General features: G+C 44.6%; 1 protein-coding gene across 4 annotated transcripts in view; it reads right to left on the minus strand.

Moving 5' to 3' along the window:
* The window catches only part of STAB1 (stabilin 1), a 52,069-nt gene that overhangs the window by 21,930 nt on the left and 8,063 nt on the right, over nucleotides 1–22,076 (minus strand). For all 4 annotated transcript variants that reach the window (XM_048957672.1, XM_048957673.1, XM_048957671.1 and 1 more), the window contains 25 exons: nucleotides 21,542–21,657; nucleotides 20,916–21,001; nucleotides 19,846–19,915; nucleotides 19,001–19,096; nucleotides 18,579–18,695; nucleotides 17,889–18,085; nucleotides 17,565–17,698; nucleotides 16,386–16,513; nucleotides 15,329–15,420; nucleotides 14,033–14,155; nucleotides 11,969–12,115; nucleotides 10,116–10,178; nucleotides 9,244–9,357; nucleotides 8,804–8,857; nucleotides 7,680–7,760; nucleotides 7,234–7,392; nucleotides 6,415–6,477; nucleotides 5,108–5,209; nucleotides 3,984–4,070; nucleotides 3,456–3,567; nucleotides 2,772–2,955; nucleotides 2,434–2,527; nucleotides 1,391–1,549; nucleotides 479–574; nucleotides 3–98 (listed from right to left, as the gene is read on the minus strand). In XM_048957672.1, the coding sequence (XP_048813629.1) occupies nucleotides 3–98; nucleotides 479–574; nucleotides 1,391–1,549; nucleotides 2,434–2,527; nucleotides 2,772–2,955; nucleotides 3,456–3,567; nucleotides 3,984–4,070; nucleotides 5,108–5,209; nucleotides 6,415–6,477; nucleotides 7,234–7,392; nucleotides 7,680–7,760; nucleotides 8,804–8,857; nucleotides 9,244–9,357; nucleotides 10,116–10,178; nucleotides 11,969–12,115; nucleotides 14,033–14,155; nucleotides 15,329–15,420; nucleotides 16,386–16,513; nucleotides 17,565–17,698; nucleotides 17,889–18,085; nucleotides 18,579–18,695; nucleotides 19,001–19,096; nucleotides 19,846–19,915; nucleotides 20,916–21,001; nucleotides 21,542–21,657 (2,770 nt within the window). The remainder of the gene's footprint in view (nucleotides 1–2; nucleotides 99–478; nucleotides 575–1,390; nucleotides 1,550–2,433; nucleotides 2,528–2,771; nucleotides 2,956–3,455; nucleotides 3,568–3,983; nucleotides 4,071–5,107; nucleotides 5,210–6,414; nucleotides 6,478–7,233; nucleotides 7,393–7,679; nucleotides 7,761–8,803; nucleotides 8,858–9,243; nucleotides 9,358–10,115; nucleotides 10,179–11,968; nucleotides 12,116–14,032; nucleotides 14,156–15,328; nucleotides 15,421–16,385; nucleotides 16,514–17,564; nucleotides 17,699–17,888; nucleotides 18,086–18,578; nucleotides 18,696–19,000; nucleotides 19,097–19,845; nucleotides 19,916–20,915; nucleotides 21,002–21,541; nucleotides 21,658–22,076) is intronic.

The following is a 22,076-nucleotide window of genomic DNA, read 5'->3' on the forward strand; positions in this document are numbered from 1 at the left end:
ACTTTCAGAACATCCCCATAGCATGTCATGCCATCTCCAACATAGCCTTCAGGGCAGGCACAAGACCTCTCCCCTCCTCCAAGGGGTACACACATGGCCTGCAAACACAACAGAAGGAGAAATTGGAGAGCAAACACAGGTTATGAAGTGTTACACTGACCTAGGAATCAAACACTGGCCTCCCACACCTGGGCTGAAGGAGCACACACAAACATATTCCTCCTCTTGCCTTCACATGCCACTGAGTTTATACCTTACACAGCAAGGCCTAGTTGATTGCTTTGTGTTGTGTACTCACAGAAATCAGAGGATCTCCCTAGGTAGAGCAGAGATCAAAAAATCTTTATAACCTCAGAGGCATGCCAGTAGGATGATGCAACATCAACTCCTGCAATACTCTGGATGCCATGGCTGGGAACAGCTGTGACAGGGAACCAGAGGAACCTCCATTGCCATGCCAGCCTCTTCAGCTACTCACCAGGTCATGGCAGCCGCCGTTGTCCAGGAGACATGGGTTGATTGCATCGCAGTTGTGGCCATCACCAGCATAACCTCTCTTGCAGACACACTTACTCTGCAGGAAAGAGACATTTCAGATCTATCAGAGCATCTTCATTTGCAACCCAAAACAGCTATTAGGCAGCAAAATCTATTCTTAATTGATTTTACCTAGTTTTCTTCCTCAAGAGCTGAAAATGCAGAGATAGTTCCTTAGCAAGGCATCATACTCTACTACAGCACGCATGCTGCATGATTACTCAAGTGCACTGATCTGTTGCACTGCTTGGCAGTGAGAGGGACACTTGGGAATTACAGTTTCCATCTGTTTCCAGCTTTTCAGAGAACAACACAGACTTTGCGAACAGAATGAGAAGAGAGTTCATTTCAAAGCTTCCTGCGTATGAGGCAGGTGGAAAAGCTATGTTCTGCTGAAGATCTGGCACCATTTCTGAGCCTGTGGTCCAACGCTCCCTTTGCTCAGTGGGGAAAAGCATCAACCAGCTTGAGAAACAAGCTTCCTTCCCACACAACCTTCTCCAACCTCAAAGACGCCCTATCTGACTTTCCAAACAGCCACGTGGGATTTTCTGTATGTCTTAGCACTGCCTAGAGACAATGCTGAGATCTGGGAACAAGTCGGGCACAGCAACCAATGCCTTGTTATGAAGTTGTAGTCCCTTCCCTTAGCTGCACAGAAGCGTCAGAGTAGTATAGCAGCCTCAAACATACCAGTGCCCCACCACCACCAAGGTGAGGGCCTAGCAGGAGCTGTGTTTCTGGCAGCAAACAATCAGGCTTTGCTGATGGCCAGCCCAGTTTCTGTCTTCAGCAATCCCACAGCTTAGGAATCATGCAGGTCCACCATCAGTCTGCTTAGCATAGCCCATACCTGACCAGGGCCGATATAAATGCAGTCAGCATTGATGTGACAGTTCCCTCTGCTCTCCTGCATGCAGTTGTCTATGGCCACACAGGCCTTCCCGTCTCCAGTCCAGCCCACGTTGCACTGGCAGGTGGCATTGCCTGGGCCAGTACTGGTGCACAGGGCCTGCAGGAGAAGGGAGAGAAAAGCATTACACTCAGCAGAGGAGAGGAAGGAATGCTGTGCAGATGCAGAGACGAATCTCCTTCATCAGACTGAGGAGAGTTTCTGAATGATCAGCTCTGATTGCAGCATCGGGGATGGGGGCTGGAAGCATCTTGTTCAGAAATGGCCTAGAGGATACCATCATAGTGATCCTGGAAACATTCCGTGTTTTCAGAAAGGTGGACACTTGTGTTTAAGGTGGCTCAGAACTCCTGGGGCATTCCCTGCCACCCCAAAAAGCTCTCCATTACAGAAAAAATATTCCCTGAAGAGGAGGGGTGCAATTTTCTGCCCAGACATGGAGGCAGCAATGATTGCAGCTCTCTATCTGCAAAGATTTACTGTATACCCAGTGCCATCCTATTTCCTTCTATGCTTTCCTCTCACTGAGGGATCAAAATCACAGAGATATCTGAGCATTTGGTGGTTGCTTCCACTGTGGAGAACCACAGCTCTTTACTAAGGATGACAGTGTAGCTTTGGAGGTTACTAGAAATGTAAGTTGGAACTCACAGCCAAGCTACAGCCTGAGCTACAAGCTACAGCACATTAAGAGAGCATGAGGGGAAAAGGAATGCAAAACAAAAACCTGTGCAGCTTATCTCTGTGGCTGCCAACACATTTGGACAACCAGCCAATTCATCCCTGGGGTGTTGCATTTGGCCACCAACCAAATGACTGATCTCCTTACAATGATTGTCTTGTGGTAGCTGTTATTATGCCCCACCTTACAGATAAGGAAAGATAGGCACAAGACCAGTGCCCAACAAATCTGAGAGTCCTGGATCCCTGCTCTGACTGTTCAGTGCTCTTTCTGCACACTTTGGTAGTCCAACCCCACTTACATTCAAAGAACAGCCTCCTCGTTCTGGCTGGCTGCACAGATCAATGGGCTGGCAGGAAAACCCATCACCTTCATATCCATCCCTGCAGATACACCTTAAAATATAAGGACAAAAGATAGTACAACCCCTTCTTAAGGCAGCAGAGAGCAAAATGACAATTTGAGCCTTGCAAAAAAGCAAGAACCTGATCTCTAATGTCGCAGGTTGGCTGCATCACTTGAGCAATTCTGTGCAACAGGTACACAAAGATACACACAATTGCAGGGTTGGCAGACTCACAGCCACTGTACATACAATGACAACATGCCCACCTGAATGTGTGTACCAGAAGGACTGACCTTGCTGTGTCATTGAGGCTGCAGACAGCATTCTGATGGCAGTACTGGGACAGCCCACTCGGGCCACAGTTCTTGGAAGTCTTGTCACAGAATTTTCCAGTATAGCCTTCCTTACAGGACCAGGACTGACACACACCCCCACTGCCAGGCCTGTTGTCACACACCCCATGGACACAGCCACAATCTGTCAAGAAAGATCAGACCTGAAGCCACCACACCAATGGGGCTTTGTAGATTCTCATCTTTCCTTCACAGTCCCCTGTGACATCTCATGATCATCCCAGTTCTTAACAGAGGGGTGCCAGCTGAGAGACATTCACCAAAACATGGCTAGGGAACAGACACTGGGACTGCCTGGCTCCAAGAGGTTTCTAAAGACAGGCTCAAACTTAGATCATCAAACACAAGGTCCTTGTTAAGTGGGAAATGAAAATGCCTTTTCTTTTTAACAGGAGAGATATGCACCAAAGTTGCACACCTACATTTGTCCAGTTTCCAATACCTGTATTACCACTGTCATATTAGCCATGTTTTCTCTACTGCTGTTTGATGGGACACTTGCAATGACATTTCCATCCCTTATTTCACAGCACTGGTCTTGCACGAGGGGAACCCTGGATACACAAACCTGCTCTCTACCTTTGCCCTACATTTTGCTGTAGTCTCTCTCTCAGAACCACCAACCTTCATCGCAGTTCTCGCCATGTTTGTTTGGGTTTGAACAGATGTGGCAGGCTATTCCTTTGAAACCTTCAAAGCACTGGCAGTTGCCATTCCCATCTATGCCATCGCTGCACTGGAAAGAAACAAAATGCAAGAGACAGAAACTCAGCAAACGAATGGAAAGCCAAGGTATTGATATTTATCAAAAGCACTTTTGACAGTTGCAGTAAAAAACAGGACTTTGGAGAGTAATGGTAGTAATACAAGATCCCACTTAGGGCTGCCTTCAAAAGCCACAACAGGATTCACATTAGAGCTGAAAAGCTGAAGCCCACTGATGAGTACGTGCCATCTTCCTTGGATGTTCTGTGGCCAATGCTTTGGGCTCAAGCCTGGAGCACGAACCCAGAATTACACTTATCTAGAACAACTGTTAGCATAAAGAAAAAATACCCTACATTGCCATTCCAAAAGAAATAAGCAAACTGCTCTTTCTAACCACCCTGACTCAACTTCTCACTGCAGCACAGCAGGATCTTTCATACTTACGTTTCCCCGGCCATAGCATGGGTTAGTGTATCCCCCTGGGCACGGCGTGCAGTCTGGACCAAAGAATCCTTCACAGCACCCAGGTTTCTGAGACAAAAGCAAAATCCTTAAAGCACCGAGTGACATAGAATATATTGCCTGGAGTTGTCCTGCTCTCACAGTTCCGAAATCCTTCCTGTGATCACAGGCTATGCTGAAATAGACCGCCTCGTTTGTTATCTGCGCTTCTAAAAACAACCATACTTAGAACTGTTACCATACTTACAACCATTTACATTGAAAAAGACCTTTAAGATCAAGTCCAAACATAAAATTTAGCTCTAATTCTGAAAACGTTTTCCAAAGATTCCTCTCTTTCTGACTGCAGCCAGTTCTTTTCGATATAAACCACTACTTTCTAATTGTTTTTTGTTTCATTTTTTATGGCTTTTTTACGCCCATGTTTCTCTTTATTTCACTAATAATACCATCCCACTTGCTCCTCATTAATCATCGCTTAGTACTTCTCTGGGAGAGAGGTAGCAGTCCTGGATTGCAAACCTTGTTGCAATGACCAACAAAAGAGGAATCACAAGACAAACATCCGCCCGTTGTTTAATGAGACACCCGCAAATCTTTCTGTATAGTTGGCACTGGGACAGCTCAAGATCTGCAGTCAAATGTGAGGTCTGTAAACTCTACAAGAGCCACTTTTTTGACCCATCTGACAGTGCTTCATAAACAGGATGCAATCACTTCACAGCCTATGGCACTTTCACTGGGCTCTGCTTCCTCTGGGAGACGTGGTTAAAACTCAGAGAACACAGCATCATTTGTCCATGGCTCCCTCTGTCTTGGCTGGTTGAAACTGATGCACAGTACATTTATTTAATGTACTGGAGCTGAACTGAGCTGCTTTCTGATATTCATAGCAGGCTAGTGCTGTGTTCTTCTCCCTGCCTACCGAAGAAGGGTGGGCAGCCAACCCACCTGCTGGGCCTAGGGACAGACCTTTGCATGGGACGGCCCTCCCTTGGCTCCCACCCCATCCTCGCTCAACTCAAGGAGCTGGACGTCTTCTCCATGGATCAGGCAAAGCAAAGTTAAGCTCCTTTCAAAGGGGTACAGCCTTCCATCACACTCACCACAATGGTCTGATTGCAGTACCGGGCACATCCCCTCTTCAGGACATTCAGTCCTTGTGGATCATGGACGTAGACACATTCTTTTGGGAATGGTGTTAGTTCCTGTAGAAACAAGTCAAGTCAGTGCTGCCTGGTTATATCTGCGTGGTAACCTTCCCCTCTGCTCTTTCTGCCGCAGATAGCAACTGTGTCTGACCCCGAGCTAAGGAAGTTCACAAAGGAGCCAAGGTGAACACGATCCCAGTACAAAAGATCCCAGAACATGAGTCCAGCACAAAAGGAGGCTTCCTTTCACTGCCCTTTTGTTCTAACAATTGTATGTGTGATAAAGAAGGGAGCACAAGCAGGGGGAAAGGATGGGGAGAAAGGAGACAGGTGGGGGAGAAAGAGAGGGAACAAAGTGGGGGAGAAATAAGAGGGTAAGAAAGAGGTTGGGGAAATGAGGGAAGAGGAGGTGAAAGGCACGGGAAGAGTGAGGAAGAGGGGGAGAGGGAATGACAGAGGGTGAGAATGGGAAAGAAAGGGAGTGGGGAGGGACATGACGATAGGGGTCAAGGTGAGACAGAGGGATGGGGAATGGAAAGGACTGCAAATAACGTCTGCTTAAATACCCCAGGAGTTACACACAGGCATTGGGCCCAGCATGATTCTGCCACACCTGCCTCAACCTGAGGAAAAAGTGGATGTAGATTTTGCAGAGCTCCACTTCCTACATTCACGGGACACTGGGCAGCCTGGCCTAGTATCAGATCTGGAGGGTGGTGGCCCTGCCTGTGGCAGGGGGTTGGAACTCGGGGATCTTTGGGGTCCCTTCCAGCCCAAGCCATTCTATGACTCATGCTGACACAGCACAAGCAAGCAATCCCAACATGCAGAGCCAACAGAAGACACGTGACAATTAACAGTGGTGCACACCTGTCTGACTTTCACAGCAATGACTCAGGCCTGGCCTTCAGAAAGGAATTTCCTGGAAGCTGCTGTTCTGCAGAACCCAGCGTGGGATGAGCCTTAACGCCAGCACCCTGCCTGCTCCTCCTTACTCCACCTTCAGCTAATTCTGCTCATTCTGAATCAATAGTGAGCACAGGCCAAGGATAAATTGTTTCTCACTCTCTGCAGTGAATAAAGCTTGCTGTGATTCCCTCGCCATGGCTGTGGTGGACACGGATCCTCTAACAAGTCGTGCTGTTCTCCTCTACCAGCTGACTTTCCTGCACTGCGTTTGTTTGAAAATGCTTTGAGTTTGCAATTATCTGTCACAGTGTGCTTGTATGTCACCATGCAAAGAAATACCCAGAAATAATCACCATTTCTCTGCTGCCAGGTGGGCAAACACTGCTGTTGAGAGCCTCACAATCCACACAAGAGCCCTGTTAAGAAAACAAGAGTGGAAAACTTCATCTTCCCAATGAACCCCTTCCCCGTTCCAAGAATGACACAGAGCTACTATTCCCACTGTATATCCAAAACATCACGTGTCAGAAGCATTCTTAGGAGAGAATTTCCACACTTTGAAACAGGGTAAGTTTATTGCTCAAATCAAATGGCTCTATAGTTACGAGTTTGCATCTGACTTCAGGATAGCCTCTGCCTCCACCCTGTGAGCCATGAGACACACAGCTATGCAATAAAACACTTTGGGCATCCACGTGGTAACCTCAAAGTGATATTGATCCTCTGGTCAGTTCAGATAATTCATATTGCTCCAAATCAGACACTTTTTCCCTAGTCAGAGCTGTATTCTTTCTGTAGTAACATATCAATCATCAATTTGGGGAACGTGCACCTAAAGTAATGCTCACAAAACTCTTTATGTGAGAATACTGTACATTGTTTGCACTTCCACTACCAAATGGCTGTTCCCCATACACAATGACAGGAGGCCAATGCCAATGGTAATGGGAACAAAGCATTCCCAGCTGGATTAGTAACTCTGGTATGGAGAGCACAAGGCCTTAAAGGTAGGATGAAAGGAAAAGAAAGACTAAAAGCAAACAGCCGATTGCCAACAAAGCAGGGCGAAGTGACACTGCCCAGGTGTAATTTACACATTCTGCTTCTGTTCCTCCAGGTGAGTGTGGGGTCTACAGCAATGGCTAAGATGAGGATGGGCCAAGTTGACTTACGGTCACAATTTTGTGCTGTTCTTCGTTGCATCTGTGAGGCAAAATGGGAATTATTGAAGGAGGGATGAAGATGCCATCCACGGTATGAATAATACCATTTGATGCCACAATGTTTCTCATGTTTAAAGGGATCTCTGAGTTATCCATCACAATTCTTCCCTGATGTGGAAACACAAATAATTTATCAGAATGTTATCCCATTAGAGTGTATTAACTACATAACACCAAAGCAGGAAAGAGATGGCATCAAGTGCAACCACACACAGTCAAGCCATCCAGTGAAGTCACTAGTTGGATAAGAAGGAAAAATAATTCAGTGACCCCATTTAAGTCTATTTTTAAGGCATAGGAGGAAATGGAGATAGGCTGAAAACTCACTATTTAGAACCTTAAGACTTTTTCTTAGAACAGGAGGTTTGTCTGAGTGGGTTTTGACCCATACTTACATCTGCACTGATGTTGACAGATAGTATCTGGTTAGCCATTGTAACGATGTGCGGCATCATTATCAGTTTCTCCACAGTTATCTGAAAAAAAAAAACACCAATGCCACAGAGGGACAGCATCATGAATAAGCAGAGCCATTTTAGTACAGCTTATGGAGTTCTTTCAGAATTTCCTCCACCTAAAAATACTTCTGAAGATTTAGACTTTACCATTTACATTTAATGAAATATCTCAAACACACACAATTGCCCAAAGGGAAATTGAGGACTTGGTGTGAATCATTTGCAATACAAAAACCACAGCAGTGGTTTTCATTCTTTGTGTCCAGCATATCTGAAATCAAGTTTCTATTAGTAGTGTCTCCCGTTGATACAGGTATACAGGGCATACTGAATGAACAAGTAAAGCAGAAGCATAGTAGGTAATTTGTTCTGATCTAATAAAAAAGCTTATTTCTAAAGGCAGAGGAAATGTAAACTGCAGTTACTGCACAGAAACTTGAACATAAGGGTTTGACAGAAATTCTAAAAGCTATGATAATCACTACTTTTGTGCCCAACAATTTATTAAGATAAGTAGTTCAGCTTGTTGCTGATGTTGTCGTTCATCAGCTGCAAGGAAAACTGTGCTTTGCTGTTTTGCCAAAGTGATGCTTGTTTTCTGTGTAGGAATTAGGAAAATTCTAAGGACTGACATTCCTCCTCAGCAAAAGACTGGCATAATATTGATATGCGATTAGAATACTGCACTATGATGCTGGAGTGTACACAAAACCTTCAGTGTAAGTTAATAATTTTAAACATTTATCTTGCTCATTGCATAAGTGAAGAAGTCTTGTTAATGCATGCATTAATTTTATTTACCCTGCCACACAGCAATGTGGTGCCAGCACACAGCATAGGCTCACTCACAACAGTTTTCCATCACTAACCACCAATGGGGCCCAAGCAGAAGGGAAAGGGAGCAGTGTCATGATGGGAGTGCACCAGTCTTTGGGCAACTACTTTCATGGTAAATATCTTGCCTCCATTGCAATACTGCAACCTTCATGCCAAACAACATAGGTGATTACAGGCTGGCCCAAAGGGCTCCAATTATCTAGGATTAGTGCTGCCTGCCTTACCGCTGCTGAAGGGTAGATATGGTGTTTCACAAGTTCCTGGAGCTTATTTATGCCCTAAGGAAAGAAGAGAGCATAACAGTTGGACAGCCCTTCAATGCTCAGGAGTGAGAAGAGGCAATTACATTTTCTTTTAACAAATGACTGACAATGCCAATGTACTACAGCAGCAACTTCACTCGGAAAATAAATCCCTTCATATTCCCCTACACAAAGAGGGGAAGAAAACCCAAAACCAGACTTAAACAATCTGGCTAAATATCATCACAGGTTCCACCAGCATTCAGTTGTCTCCCAAAGCCTCACAGAAGGAGAGACATGGATTAGCCAGCTGCAGGAAAAACAACTCGCAGCAGTGACCAGGCACCTTGCACAAGCTATGCCAGCACAGCCCCCTGCAACACACCTCGTTCAACACGTGTTAGAGGATTATGAGCCCTCACCTCTGTGAAAAGATAAATGAGCCTTCCATCTCTTAATTTATCCACGCCATCATTGCTGGGTACAAACACAGTAAAGGGGCCTGGCCCATCCAGTATTGCTGGCAGGCCACAGTTCTGCAAAAATAATGAAAGACTTCATCAATGGACACAGCATGAGTTAGCAAGGGAGATCCATCTGAAAGGGAGGGGAAACTGTAAGCAACCCACCAGGTGTAGAGATTGAAAAGCTGGTATGGACAAGAGACAAGGCTTGTGTTAAGCAGATGTAAATGCCATAAAAACAGGCTGAGCAGTGCAGTCACTGGTGTGAGTGCAGCTGTGTGAAAAAGAGCACTGAACTAACACTCCCTGTGCTTTAAGTACAGATACTAAACTGGTACCTTTTTGCTGTGGAAGAAGAAAAAGAGAGAAAGCTTATAATCACAGTTCAACTTAGTCAATTTTGTGTTAATATTGTAAAAATATTAGCTAAATGAAGACTGGGCAGCAGCTTCAAACGTTTATAACCTGAGAACTGTATTTACATAGACATCTACACCAGGCCAACAGGCAGCTTCAGCCCATCTCGACATGGGCAGGCATGTAACATTTGCTCTTTTACAGGCACGATGGTCAAGAACTAATCATGATTTGAAGATGGGAAGGTGGGGAAGAAAGTGGTAAAGACACTTGTATGCTTGCTGCCTGTGCTGATGTTTCCATTACGTATGCATATAAAATAATCAAAATAAGAAGTGAGTCAGACAAAAGCATCCAGAAAGACAAGTAACTGAGATGCATTTAAATGTTACCCCAAATTCCCATGAAAGCACTAGCAGGCAGTGCACAGCAGCAATGCCACATCTTCCTGGGGCAGACAGAAACATGCTTACCTCCAGTATAGTTTCAAATCGACTGAAGATCTCTGTGGAAGCAAGGATCTCCCCAATGGTTTTCTGTGAGAAGATACAAAGAGAGAGAAAAGTGACCAGGGTTGCAGCAAAGTCTGAGCACAAACTGGAATGCCAGCTGTTACTTAAGGATTGGCATGCTTCAAGTCTACAGAAAGCCTCAGTGGATTCAGACATTTTTTTTTGGCCAGTGAGCCAAGCAAGGACCGAGTCTACAGCAGCTTAGACACAGACTTGTTCTCATGTGCAGCAAACCAGAGTTTCTATGCACTTGAGCACTCTTTTGTTTTCTGACTCCCAACTGCAGATGAAACCTGTAGTTGTGCAGAACCGGGCTGGTAAACTGAGGATCTGCTCTATCATCCCAAACCTCTTCTGATTTGAGGGCAAGAGTTCATTTTGCCACCTGCAAACAAGCCCCAGTACTGAGAAAATACAATCCATACGCATACACCTGACATCACATTGGAAGTAGAAGCCTTCAGGGAGCATTCTTGCTGTCTTGCCTTCCCAAGCTGCCTCTGTCTCAGTGCCATAACGCTGCATGTACTTGGATGCTGCTGGTTTCCACCAGCCCCCTGCTCACACCCTGACCCAAAGCAGCTTCTGGCAAACCCTGGTGCCACGCACCTCCCCGCACGCTCCTCTTGGACTGCAGATGAGGATCACCATTTGTAGGACAAAAAAAGATTGTGCCATCTTCTTAAAGGTTGTTGGTGGTTTTTTTTTCAGCCATCACAATGTGAGCATGTACATCAGCAGTGCTGTGACAGTCACCATTGTGCTGAGTACCCAAAACTTAGAGAAATTCATAAAGCCTGCTCAGCCCACAGCCACATGCAAACCCTCCTCTGCAGACACTGAGCTCAGCCCCACGACCCCTCTGGATTTTAGACAGTCCTTTTTGGAAGACATCCTCATGCAGGTGGTAAGACTGTGAGCTCCTTTAGTTCATCAGCAATGGGCACTTTTAAGTCCACATATACACCCAAAACTTATGCCACTGACAACCATCCTCAGGGCACTTCAGCTCGGGAACTACTAATGCTTAACACAGTATTCTATCTACTTTTTAAACACAAGATATCACAGAATTCAACTATTTTTACAGATTAATGACAGTGGTGCAAACAACCAAATCAAAGAACTTATGTCATTCTATGTGAATTTTTTTTTTTTTTTTGCAACAAGCCAGTAGGTACCAGGGCCTTCTTTCTGCATATAGAAACAATATGAAAGTGCTCAGACATAACAGTGAAGGAGCTACAGCAAAAAGTTTTCCCAGTTACAGGAAAATGTGCTCAGCAGAAGCAGAGACTGAACCTACAACTCCTAAATCCCTGCCCAGTGTCAAAACACAAGACACTACTTCTAATTGCAATGGTCTGTAATGATGATTTGTCCTCATTTTACATACTTTTAATGCAAAGTTAACATTTCTGAATATAATTTCAAAATGCAGTACAGCCCTTAGAAAGTAAATCTTAATTTCAACTTTATATGCTTTATATTTTTCAGTATTTATGCCATTACTCTCCTGTAAGGTACAACAGCAAAAGAGCCTATTTGCTATGAAGGGAGTGACCTTACTCATGACATAAGAGCTCTACTTATCCAAGCACTGTGAAAGCATCACTGCAAAGACTGTATCTGGCTTGTGCTGTGCTGTTAGCTACTTTTAAAGGTATGTTTATCTGGAGTTGAAAACAAAATGAACAGCCTTTTTCCTTTAAAAATACCTCGCTGACTAAAGGATCTCAGCCTTGGAAATTGATATTTTTAAAGCATTTATTCTACCATACTATAAAACAGAAGAAGTAGAAACATGTGCATACCTGTGGGTTTCCAATGTTGTCAGCAGTACTTTTTTTCCTCAGGGTGTCAACAATATGTATAATACCATTGGCTGCTGGGAGATTTGAGTGCAGAACATTGTACAGCTCCCCTGGCACATCTTGGTATCGAAATGATTTGGTGTGTCCCTGGGTAACATTGCAAGGTTATTTTCATGTATACGTTCAAGGGATCACAACAGATCTGTATAATCATTGGGTTAGCAAAGTGAAGACACAATTGGGTTTACTCTGGAAAAAGTAAATATAAGGGATGCCCTCAGTGCAGAACAAACATCTCACTCCTACATGAGTGTGGGTAACATGTCCATCCTGGAGTATTCTGAAACCTTATCAGAGAAAGAAGACCTAATCTGGGACAGTCATCTCTAGATTTAGGTCTGTGTGAGCGTGAATGCTTCTCCCAGCTGTGGAACATGGCAGGGTGCCTCGATCACCAACCTGCTGCACTGAGCTGCCAAGCACAAAGAGAGAGGCATGCTGCCTCCTGGGCACCCAAACACAGCATTTGGAAGCAGTCCTGAAACTACAGCTCTGATTGAAGCTTTTATTAGCTCCTAGAGCAACAAGGTGTTCCATGACAAAGCCCAAACAGTCAGGCTCTCCAAATTATAAGGTGTGCATCTGGTCCTTCCATACTGTGCACAATCCTGCACTGAAGGTGGGTGAACAGAGGTGCACCTTTAAAGTGAGCCCCAAAGGTATTGGTGCTTGTACCCCAAGGTACAAGGTACTGGTGCAGCCATAACCCGGGTACAGGCATGCACAGCTTCTCTGAGCTCTTTCTGAACTTTTCCTCCCTGACCTTCACTTCAGTTCACATCTCTGGGAAGTCCAGCTGAAACAAAGGCTTCCTGGATCAAAAGGCTCCTGAGTAAACAAACAGGAAAGAAATGTATGAAGACCATTGATAAGTCCTGTTCAGATGCCCCAGCTCCAAATAACGCTTTGTACTTTTGGTGCAGGCAGGGTGCATGTATTACAATCCAGACCCTGAGGCCAAGGCTGGATCCTCAGAGAGGAAACGTCCAGCTCTCCCTCGGCCAGCTGTGGACGAGCATACCGGAAATGTGCAGGATGGAGAGAGAACAGTGGATGCTGGAAAACATGAGTCAGTTGAAAAGGAGAAAAGGAACAAACTGGGTAATTGGAAGAGGAGATAGTCAGCGTGTAGCTGTGTCTGAGAACATGAGCTCCAAGGAGAAGCATTCAGCCCAAAGGGTGACTGCTGCAAGATACTGCAGTTGGTAACATCACAGGGAAAAGCTTTCTTCTCCAGAATGCATATGCAGACTGCAGAAACATCTTTACCAGGTTTAGGAGTCAGGCTCTGCCTAACTTGTTGTTTGCAGAAACATCTGCTTGTCAAACCTTAAAACATCTTGCTTTGGATCTCACAAAGGATCTTTCTGAGGGACAGCAGCATTACGCCTGTACAACAACAAGCTGATAAAAGAGCATCCTCTAGAACAGGAACAACTGGAAACCACTTCGATACAGTCTCTTGCTAAGCAAGAACAATTACAACTTTTCAGCCTTTTCTTCCCATCTGCATACTTTCTTTTTGCCCCAGGGCTATCAGAACACATCAGGACAGTCTGCCTCTGACAGCTTGATCCACAACCGACCAAGCAGATGTGTTCACATGTGCATCCACCTTAAAACTCAAAAACGACTTTGTTTCTACAGGCTAAAGAAATGCAAGCAGTTTCACACCACGCCTGTGTGCACATCTCAAGTGGATGGTAAGAGCCAAGGAGCAGAGAAGTGACTATTTTTAACTAGACATAAAGATACTGGATAAGTATCCAAAGAAGATTTTTGTCCTGATAAGTACATTATAACCTAAGAAATCTGAGACATCCCCATCTCTTAAAACTTCATTATTCTCTGTAAGAAGTGAAAATGAAAAACTGTTGTGATCACAGGCATGCTGATTGGAGAAAAACAGTTTTCTCATTAAGAAAGCACACTGAGGAAACTGTGCCCAAACTCTGGTCAGTCCAACACAAAAACAGCAGTCCTGGACTTCAGGAGTTCCTTTACCTGGTTACTGAATGTCAGCTGATGTCCTGACAAGGTCCACATAGTCTTGGCTTTAACCATGTCTTCTATCAAATGCAGACCAGGAACAATGTGCATCCTGCACAGATCTGCAGCAGCAGTGCCCTGTGGGGAGTAAAGGGCACACAGAGAAGGGAAACCGTATGCTCTTTCAAAAACTTCCTTTAATTAAAGAGCCTTAACACTACTATAACAAAAAAGCTTTGCATATAATATTGAGCTTCCCTCTTCATTTTGCATCACTGGAGAAGCACTGTGGCAAACACAGAGAGATTGATTCATTTGAGAGTGATTTTAGAAGAATCCCCTGAAGAGAAACCTATGGGACCTGGACAGTTTTAAAACTATTCCCGCATGGCCAAGATTACAAGACTTGCCTAAGCTCTGCACACACAGTCTCTGTTTATGTTGGTCCATACAGGTGGCCTAATCTGCTGACTTTACCTTTGGTTTCTTCCTTTGTTTTCTGGGTTTTCCATCACTAGTGATTTCTAAAGACAATCAGCTGTGGATGCTGACTTAGGTGGAACTAATCCTTCAGGAGCAGGTAGACCAGAAGGATCTGTCTTCATCTATTTTCTACGATTACAGGAATTGCCACTATGGCCTCAGCACAGGATGGGCTTGTGCTAGTAGAAAGCTCTGCTCAACAAGGTATTATGCAACTGCACAAAAACTACTGCAATGAACAGAATTTAATTAAAATTAATAAAATGGTAACGTGACCCACAGGATCTACTTGAAGCCCAGAACTCTCACTCTTGTCCCTGCTCCCATAGGAGTTTTTTCTAGTCTTGTCATCTTTGCTTTCCCTATTAGTAAGATGAACTCCTCCTGAGAAGCTGACACTGTACCCATACCTAGGGCCATACCAAGGAAATGCCCCACATCCAACACCTTGATGCAGACCTCTGAACCTTCTGAAAACCCCACACTAAAGCAGTTAAAAGCCACATAAATGTTTGAGGATGGTCACACAGGGAAGGTTGGAGCTTTAAACAAGCATGACCAGAAGAACTTAAACTTTTTGAAGTTGCAGCTCCTGACGTTAAAAACAAAGGACTGTCAATAATGAAGGCAGGGATAGGAGTTGTAAAAATAATGCCAGGGACGTGACATCCTCTGTGAGACTGCAGCTGAACAAGACAAAAAGCAGTCCTTACAAGGGATTGCTTCTCTTAATACTCTCTCATTCGTCATCAGTTTTTACAGGCTGCAGAACTCAGGCAGGAATAAATCTTAAGACAGCAAACATTTGCTAAAAGCAAGCAAACTTACGTTTAATTCCATTTTGTTATTAATTGGAAGAAGGGAAGGTACGAAGACAGTGAAAGGCCCGTATTTAGTCAGCAACACTGAACAACCAGAAACTGCAAAGAGTGACAATGCAGCAAAGTTACTCAGAAGTTACACAACTCCAGCCATAATTATTCTTCATGTTAACAGCACTATTCAATCTGCACATTTTCAGCAGCAGGCATGTAACTAGTACTTGCTTACATGGAACTAAAGGCAGCTTGGTACTGCTACCTTCTCACAGCTCAGCAAGTGGCTATTCATTTTAAGCATCTGACCACAAGATTGCTGAAGATTACAGGTGACTGGTCCACACCGAATCACTGCTGAAATGTGCAGACTGTTTAAAATATTTATGCTTCCCTGTGCTTACTAATCTACTCAACTTGTTCTCTGTTTTTCACTTGAAACAACTCATTTTTGGGTGCCACCAGGATTAATGGAAACTATACACTTCTTGTGAAGATACTGTGAACCCACAGTTGTCCATCTTCACTCTGTTGTCAGGCTCATCAACAAAGTTCCTATCAACAAAGGTTGCTTGTTATCAAGTCCTGCTGTGCTGGAGTTAGGAACCCAGAGCTCATAGTGCTCATATTGCAGATCAGTGTGGAAAATACACTTAAAAACAAGTATTGGCAGCTCTGGAATATGAGAGGGAGAAAATCCCATGATAGCTGAAGCTGAGCCTGCAGGTGACACTGAGGTGGAGACACCGCTGAGACACTGCAGGTGGAGGCGCGCTGCTGGCTTGAGGGAAACAGGTTTGACTCACAGCCCAGAGCAAGTTCTCCTTTTTTCACCAGGGCTGTCAAATAACTAACACATCCACACCACTCTTTGCAGGTACCTCCTCAGTTCACAAGCCAAAACTGGTAATGTGAGTTGAGTTCAGAGATGCAGTGCATTTAATTTTGCAGGCCGTGAGCATGCACTGCCAAAGTCCTGTTATGATGAGAGGCTTTCAGCCTCTTGCTGACATGCTTTGCCCCTCTCTCCCCCTGGCTTAATTCCCCAAACAAATTCAAAAGGCACTTACCAAACATCTTCCTGGCAACATTTAATTTCCCATTGAATATTCCATGAGAATTATGCTTGTTTATTTCACTCATGAGATCTCTGTAGCAGCTTCTCCCATCTCCAATCTCCCCTTCTTTACACACACAGCTAGAGACAAGAAGGAAAGCTAACTAAACATTATGAAGAAGTTCTCACACCACTTTTGACAAATCTGAGTAGGACAAAACTAGTATCTGCATTTGAAAGAGTAATTTCCACCTTAAGGTGTAATTCAGAGCTTAGTAATTACTGCCTCATCTAAGGGATGGGAAATAAGATGCAGGCCTCTGGATGGCAGATAGCTTTGGCCCTAACCAAAGATAAAGAAGATGCTTTCTCAGATGCAATCAACATCAAAACAGTCTTCTTTAGTGTTCAGGGTACAGATAGCCAGTGTATTTATTAATGCCTTTCTATCCTGTTATTCAGCCAGAATCAATCACTACAGCATCTGAAAATGTGTGGTAATTCACAAACCCCACAAAGCTAAGTGAAAATCTTGTGAACAGCTCTCGTGGCCCCTGAGCGTCAGTGAGAAAATACCGGCCCCAGCAACTGGTTAGCTTCAGGTTGCTCTAGAATTAAGGAGGGCCTTAAACACTCTAATGACTTTTGCAGAAAAGTTTATCTGCATGTGAAAACATCCATCCTGATCCACACACCATAAGGTCATTGCTCAGAGATTACTTGAGGCCAATAACCAACGTTTTTTCCTGTTTGGGTTTTGTCTAAGCACCAGCTCTGCTCTCTGGTTTGGGGCCACCAGACCCCAAAGGGAGGTCTGACATCACTCCGGCCACTGAGGGCTGAGCGCCAGCTGAAGTCAGGGGCTGTGCAGAACACGGAGTTCTGCCCTTTGCTGGCCTGTCTTCAGAGTAGAAAGCCATGGTTTCAGCTCTGCCCTGGAGCACACACACTTTTTTGGTAGGCCAAAAAATGGTCCTAGGTCTGCCATCATTTCTCATCTACAGGGTATCAATTTCTAAACATTTTGCTTAAAATGAGATCTGGCATTTCTTCCCTCTCTTCTCTGTCATTCTGCAACTCCACTTCTTGCTTCTCATTTCAATCTCTGTTTCTTCAAAATGTAGCTAATCCGCACTTGATTTCCATTATAGCTGCAGAACAAGTTTTAAAAGCAATCCTTAAACTGGCATACCTGGGATTTCCATGGGAATTAATTTCACACTTAGAAGAGAAACCACAAAAATACGTCTGGCAGTCATTGGCAAATGAAGCACACTCTAATGAAGGAGGCCGTGCGATCATGCCAGGCTTGCAAACACAGGACGCCTAACGGAAGACAAAGCACTGATTACAGAGATTATTTCACCCTACAGAGAAAAAAAAAAAACAACCAGTCTGATTACAACATTGAAGGGGAGGAGAGCAGATCTGAGCTCACACAATGGTGAGATCACTGGGAGAACTTCCACACGGCCACCCTCCTTGCAGGCTGCTGGCACACCATTATCGCCCTTACCTTTCCTGGGCCATTGTAAATACAATTCGTTGAGGTTTCTGGGCAGCCTCCATTGTTATCAACACAGGGGTTTATGGGCTGGCAAACCTTCCCATCTCCTTGATATCCTTCTCTGCACGTACACTCATACTTTCTTGGACCAAGAAACTTACATACAGCAAAGGGGGAGCATGGAGAAGAAGTGCAGGGATCCTGAGCTGAAAATGAAGAGATGAGAGGTGTAAGAATATCTACATTTCTGTTTTCAATACAGAACCTAATGATGCACAACGGAATGCCAGAAGCTAGTGGGAATGGAGGATAAGGGATTTATGTGATTAAGGTTCTACAGCTTCCCATGAAAATAAAATAGCTTCAGATAGCAGTTTGGATTGATTTTTTTTTTCTAATTTGAAGAATTTGGATGACACATACTTCATACCACATACAGTAAAACAAATATGAGTGACAGAAAGAGGAGGCCTGGATTTACTCCTGAATTTTCATCGTATCTGAGGATATCTACAAGCCGAGTTCGGTCAGCAAGAATTGGAAAAAGCCAGTGAAAAGAGAGCTATTGCTCTTGCAGGGATTCCTAAAAACCAGGCTATTACACTTCTGCAGTGACCCCGTATTCATGGCGATCGCGTTTACCCACAGATGCTAGAGCAGGGGTGTTTTTTCAGGCAGAGGACCTATCATGTCTCTCACCTACGCAAGCACTGCCGCTTTTTCTGTAGCCCAGCTTGCAGTTACACATCGCAGTCCCATCTTTAACCACGCATTCACTGTTGGCTTCACACCTCACACCTCTGCAAAGGGGGAGCTCTGAAATCACACAGCAAAGAGTTGCCCTTTGAGCAAGCAGGGCACTGCTGGAAGACACAACTTACCTTACAAGATGCATGCAAATGCCATGGGAACGTGGCTTCTACAGGCCCAAGGTAGCATAAAAACCAGGGCTATAAGCAGCGATGGATTTGCAGCTTGGGCAGTGGGGTCCCACAAGGCTTGGAAGGAAGGGTTGATCTACCAAGTTTCCAGAGAAATCCCATCTCCTTTTGGGACACATGTATCCAGGCTCATCTTACAGTTACCTCTAACAGCCCCTCTTCAGCTAGTGGTGCGTTTACCTTGGTCACATCTGGGGCCAGTGTAGCCTCCATAGCAAGTGCAGCTTCTGTTCCCAGTGACACCGCTGTTGCATTCCCCATGCACACAGTCACACACTGAAAGGAAAGTCCAAGCAAACCTGGTCTTCAGCTTCAAAGCAGTGTGAAGGGCTCCAGTCTCACATTGCCTATCTGCCTTGGAAATTGGCACCCTGATGACCCACCACTTATCCACAGCAAGTGTAACTTGTTTCAAAAGTAATGCCATGCCAATGTGGAAGGAAGCAGTGTTAAGATCTACTGTATGTGAGATCCAAGCATTGGGGTCATTCTGTGAGTGCAAGCACTGTATGTGAGATCCAAGCATTGGGGTCATTCTGTGAGTGCAAGCACTGGGATCACACTTATATAATCTGTGTGGATACAAAGGAAACAGGAGATGGAAGGCTGCCCTGGTTGTAAACTGATTCAAAATGATGTATGTGAGTAACAGTATTTTCTGTATTAATTTGTAGGGACCGCAACATGAAGGAAGCTGAGAGACAATTGGAGCAGTGACAGGAATTTGAGAAGAGCTGGGAAACGAGCCTGTGTTGCTCCAGAGCATGTGGGACATGAGGAAACTGAGATAGTTCTGGTAATGGGAGAGGGAGAGAGCTTTACAATAGGAAGAATGGATTAATTTGAATGAAACACTGAGAATCGTTTTATGTAATGGGACAGCATGAAGACAAAATGTCAGGATATCTGCTATTAAACACTGCCAGCTGTCATCCCCTCCTCTCAGCCAGCACCATCCCTTACTCAGCTTCCCCTCTGCTTTACTTGCTCTCAGGTGTTTCTGTGGAGGTTTCAGTCTTCCTTACCTGACTGGCAGTCTGGGCCAAAACGGTTTTCGTCTCGACAGTTCTGGCAGGCAAAACCACTGTACTGCTCCTAGAAGGGGGCCATGATGTGACAGATGTTATTTTTCTACACCACTGCATTCCTCCAAACGTTGCCATAGCTCAGAGTATCTCCCCATTTCTGCTGTCCACTGGCAGCCAAAGCCCTGCAGTGCTGGTGTACCACAGCCCACACAGAGGGGTAAACCCACACCCAGAGGGCAAAATATCAGAACTCAGATTGCCTCTGAGGAAACAATCTCTGGATCACAGACAAGAACATATCAACTGCTGATATCTCTCTGGAAAAGGAATTCACTGATGCTCATGGGACATTAGGCATTGATTTTATAGGGATAGAGGACCTTAACTGTGTATTTTAATTGATATAGAAGTCCAAAATCAGCTTTTCTCAAAGAGGGGCTTGAGAGGCAGGGTTTTAGCTAGTCTCTCCACAGTGTCATTAATTAAGGATGCTGTAAAAAGGGGGAAGTTTCAAGACTGTTCGGCCAATAATTTTAGAAACACTGCTTTATATGATTCACACACACAGCAGTTGTTTGTGCTTCTGTTGTATTAAGACTAGAACTGCAATGGAAAAAAACAACAAAATGAGCTTTCTTTTTAGCCTTTCTTCCTTATCTGGAGAGGGGGAGGAACTGCCTACCAAGGTGAAGTACATCCCTAGGAAGTACATCAGGGAATTGTATCTTTCAATTCTGGTAAGTGTGTGGCTTATCAAGAGGATCTCAGGGTTTCTTGCAGTCACAGGCAGACACTGATTATTTCAACTGATCAGAGGGGTAAATTCATGCAATTCTTTCTTAATTTCTTCCTAGAGATCCTTCTTAATGCCATAACCTCACCAACAGCGCCCTAGTGCTGGTGCAGACCACAATGGTCCTCCAGTTGAATCACAGACACTGATGCTGGAATAAAAGACTCTGCTAATGACCCTCCAAGCAGAAGACTGGCTTTCATCAAAGGCTGCAGCACAGACAGCGCTCTGCTCCCTCAAATGTGACAAACCCCCTCAGAACCCATTTGCTGACCTTGCAGATGCAGGTTCCATTTCGCTGCAGACCATCCAAGCATGTCCCATGACCACTGCAGGGATTTTCAGAGCCTCCTGGACATTCTAGCAGGTAAGAGGACAGATGAGGTTACATTGAAAAACCCAATCTGCATCCCTGGTTTTACCCCTTCTTCCCCTAGGCATTCTAGCTGTGCAAAAGCACAGTGGCTTCTTAACCAGCAAAGTCCTATAAGGGCGATTTGCACCTTGGGTTGGACTAACACACATATGGCACAAGAACTCCAGACCAGAGGGACACCAGAAAGAAATACCTTCCTCTTCCTTTGGAAACTTTCTTAAAGAGGAACAAAAACATCCCTTTCCAAAGCATTCTTTTTAAAGAAGAGACAAAAGGAAGTTCCAACAAAAGGGGTTATGTTACGTGCTAAATGTAAGCGGACGCAATCCACGTGAAGCAAAGAAATTGCTTCCCCATTATCTTTTAAACCTCCTAGACAGATAATGGAGACCACGTGAGTGCTTAGAAAGCAGGAACTGGAATCATGAGGATTAATCAACTCAAGGCATATTTAATGCCTCCTGTTGAAACTCTTTTTGACTTATTGAACAGCTGGAAGTATTACAGATGGATGAAAAACTTACCATAACACTCTGTACCCCAAAATCCTGGGCAGCACTTTTTCTCCTCAATTTCCTTCTTACATGTGCGATAGCACCCTGATAAGGACAGGGTATTTTCCCCTAACTTGACAGTGTACCTTAAAGAGAACAATCCAAGGTTCATGATTACCACACAAACACACCACACACTTGTTGCAGGGTTTCTCAGCAAGCACACTGCTGCGCTCTGAACTCTGAACGGAAGAGAACTCTTCCCTGCCTCAGTACACGCACATGGAATTTCCCCTCTGGTCACATCTTCCCTAGGGATGCCTGCTGACTTGTGCTCCAAAGACAGGCTGTAAGAATTCCGCCAGGGACTGGATGTGAGACAGGATCTGGGGAAGTCTGACGATATCCAGACATAAACTGCAGATGCCGAATGGTTAGTTGGCATAGAGACAGAGTAATGCTCTCCAGAGTGACTTCGGATTCTACAGCTAAAATAGATTTGAAAGAATAAAGTTTCCTTGCAAGACTTGTTGCCTTTTATCTTTCATTAATGACTCCACAGTGG

Source organism: Lagopus muta, chromosome 11 (assembly GCF_023343835.1).
Source record: "Lagopus muta isolate bLagMut1 chromosome 11, bLagMut1 primary, whole genome shotgun sequence".
Lineage (NCBI taxonomy): Eukaryota > Metazoa > Chordata > Aves > Galliformes > Phasianidae > Lagopus > Lagopus muta.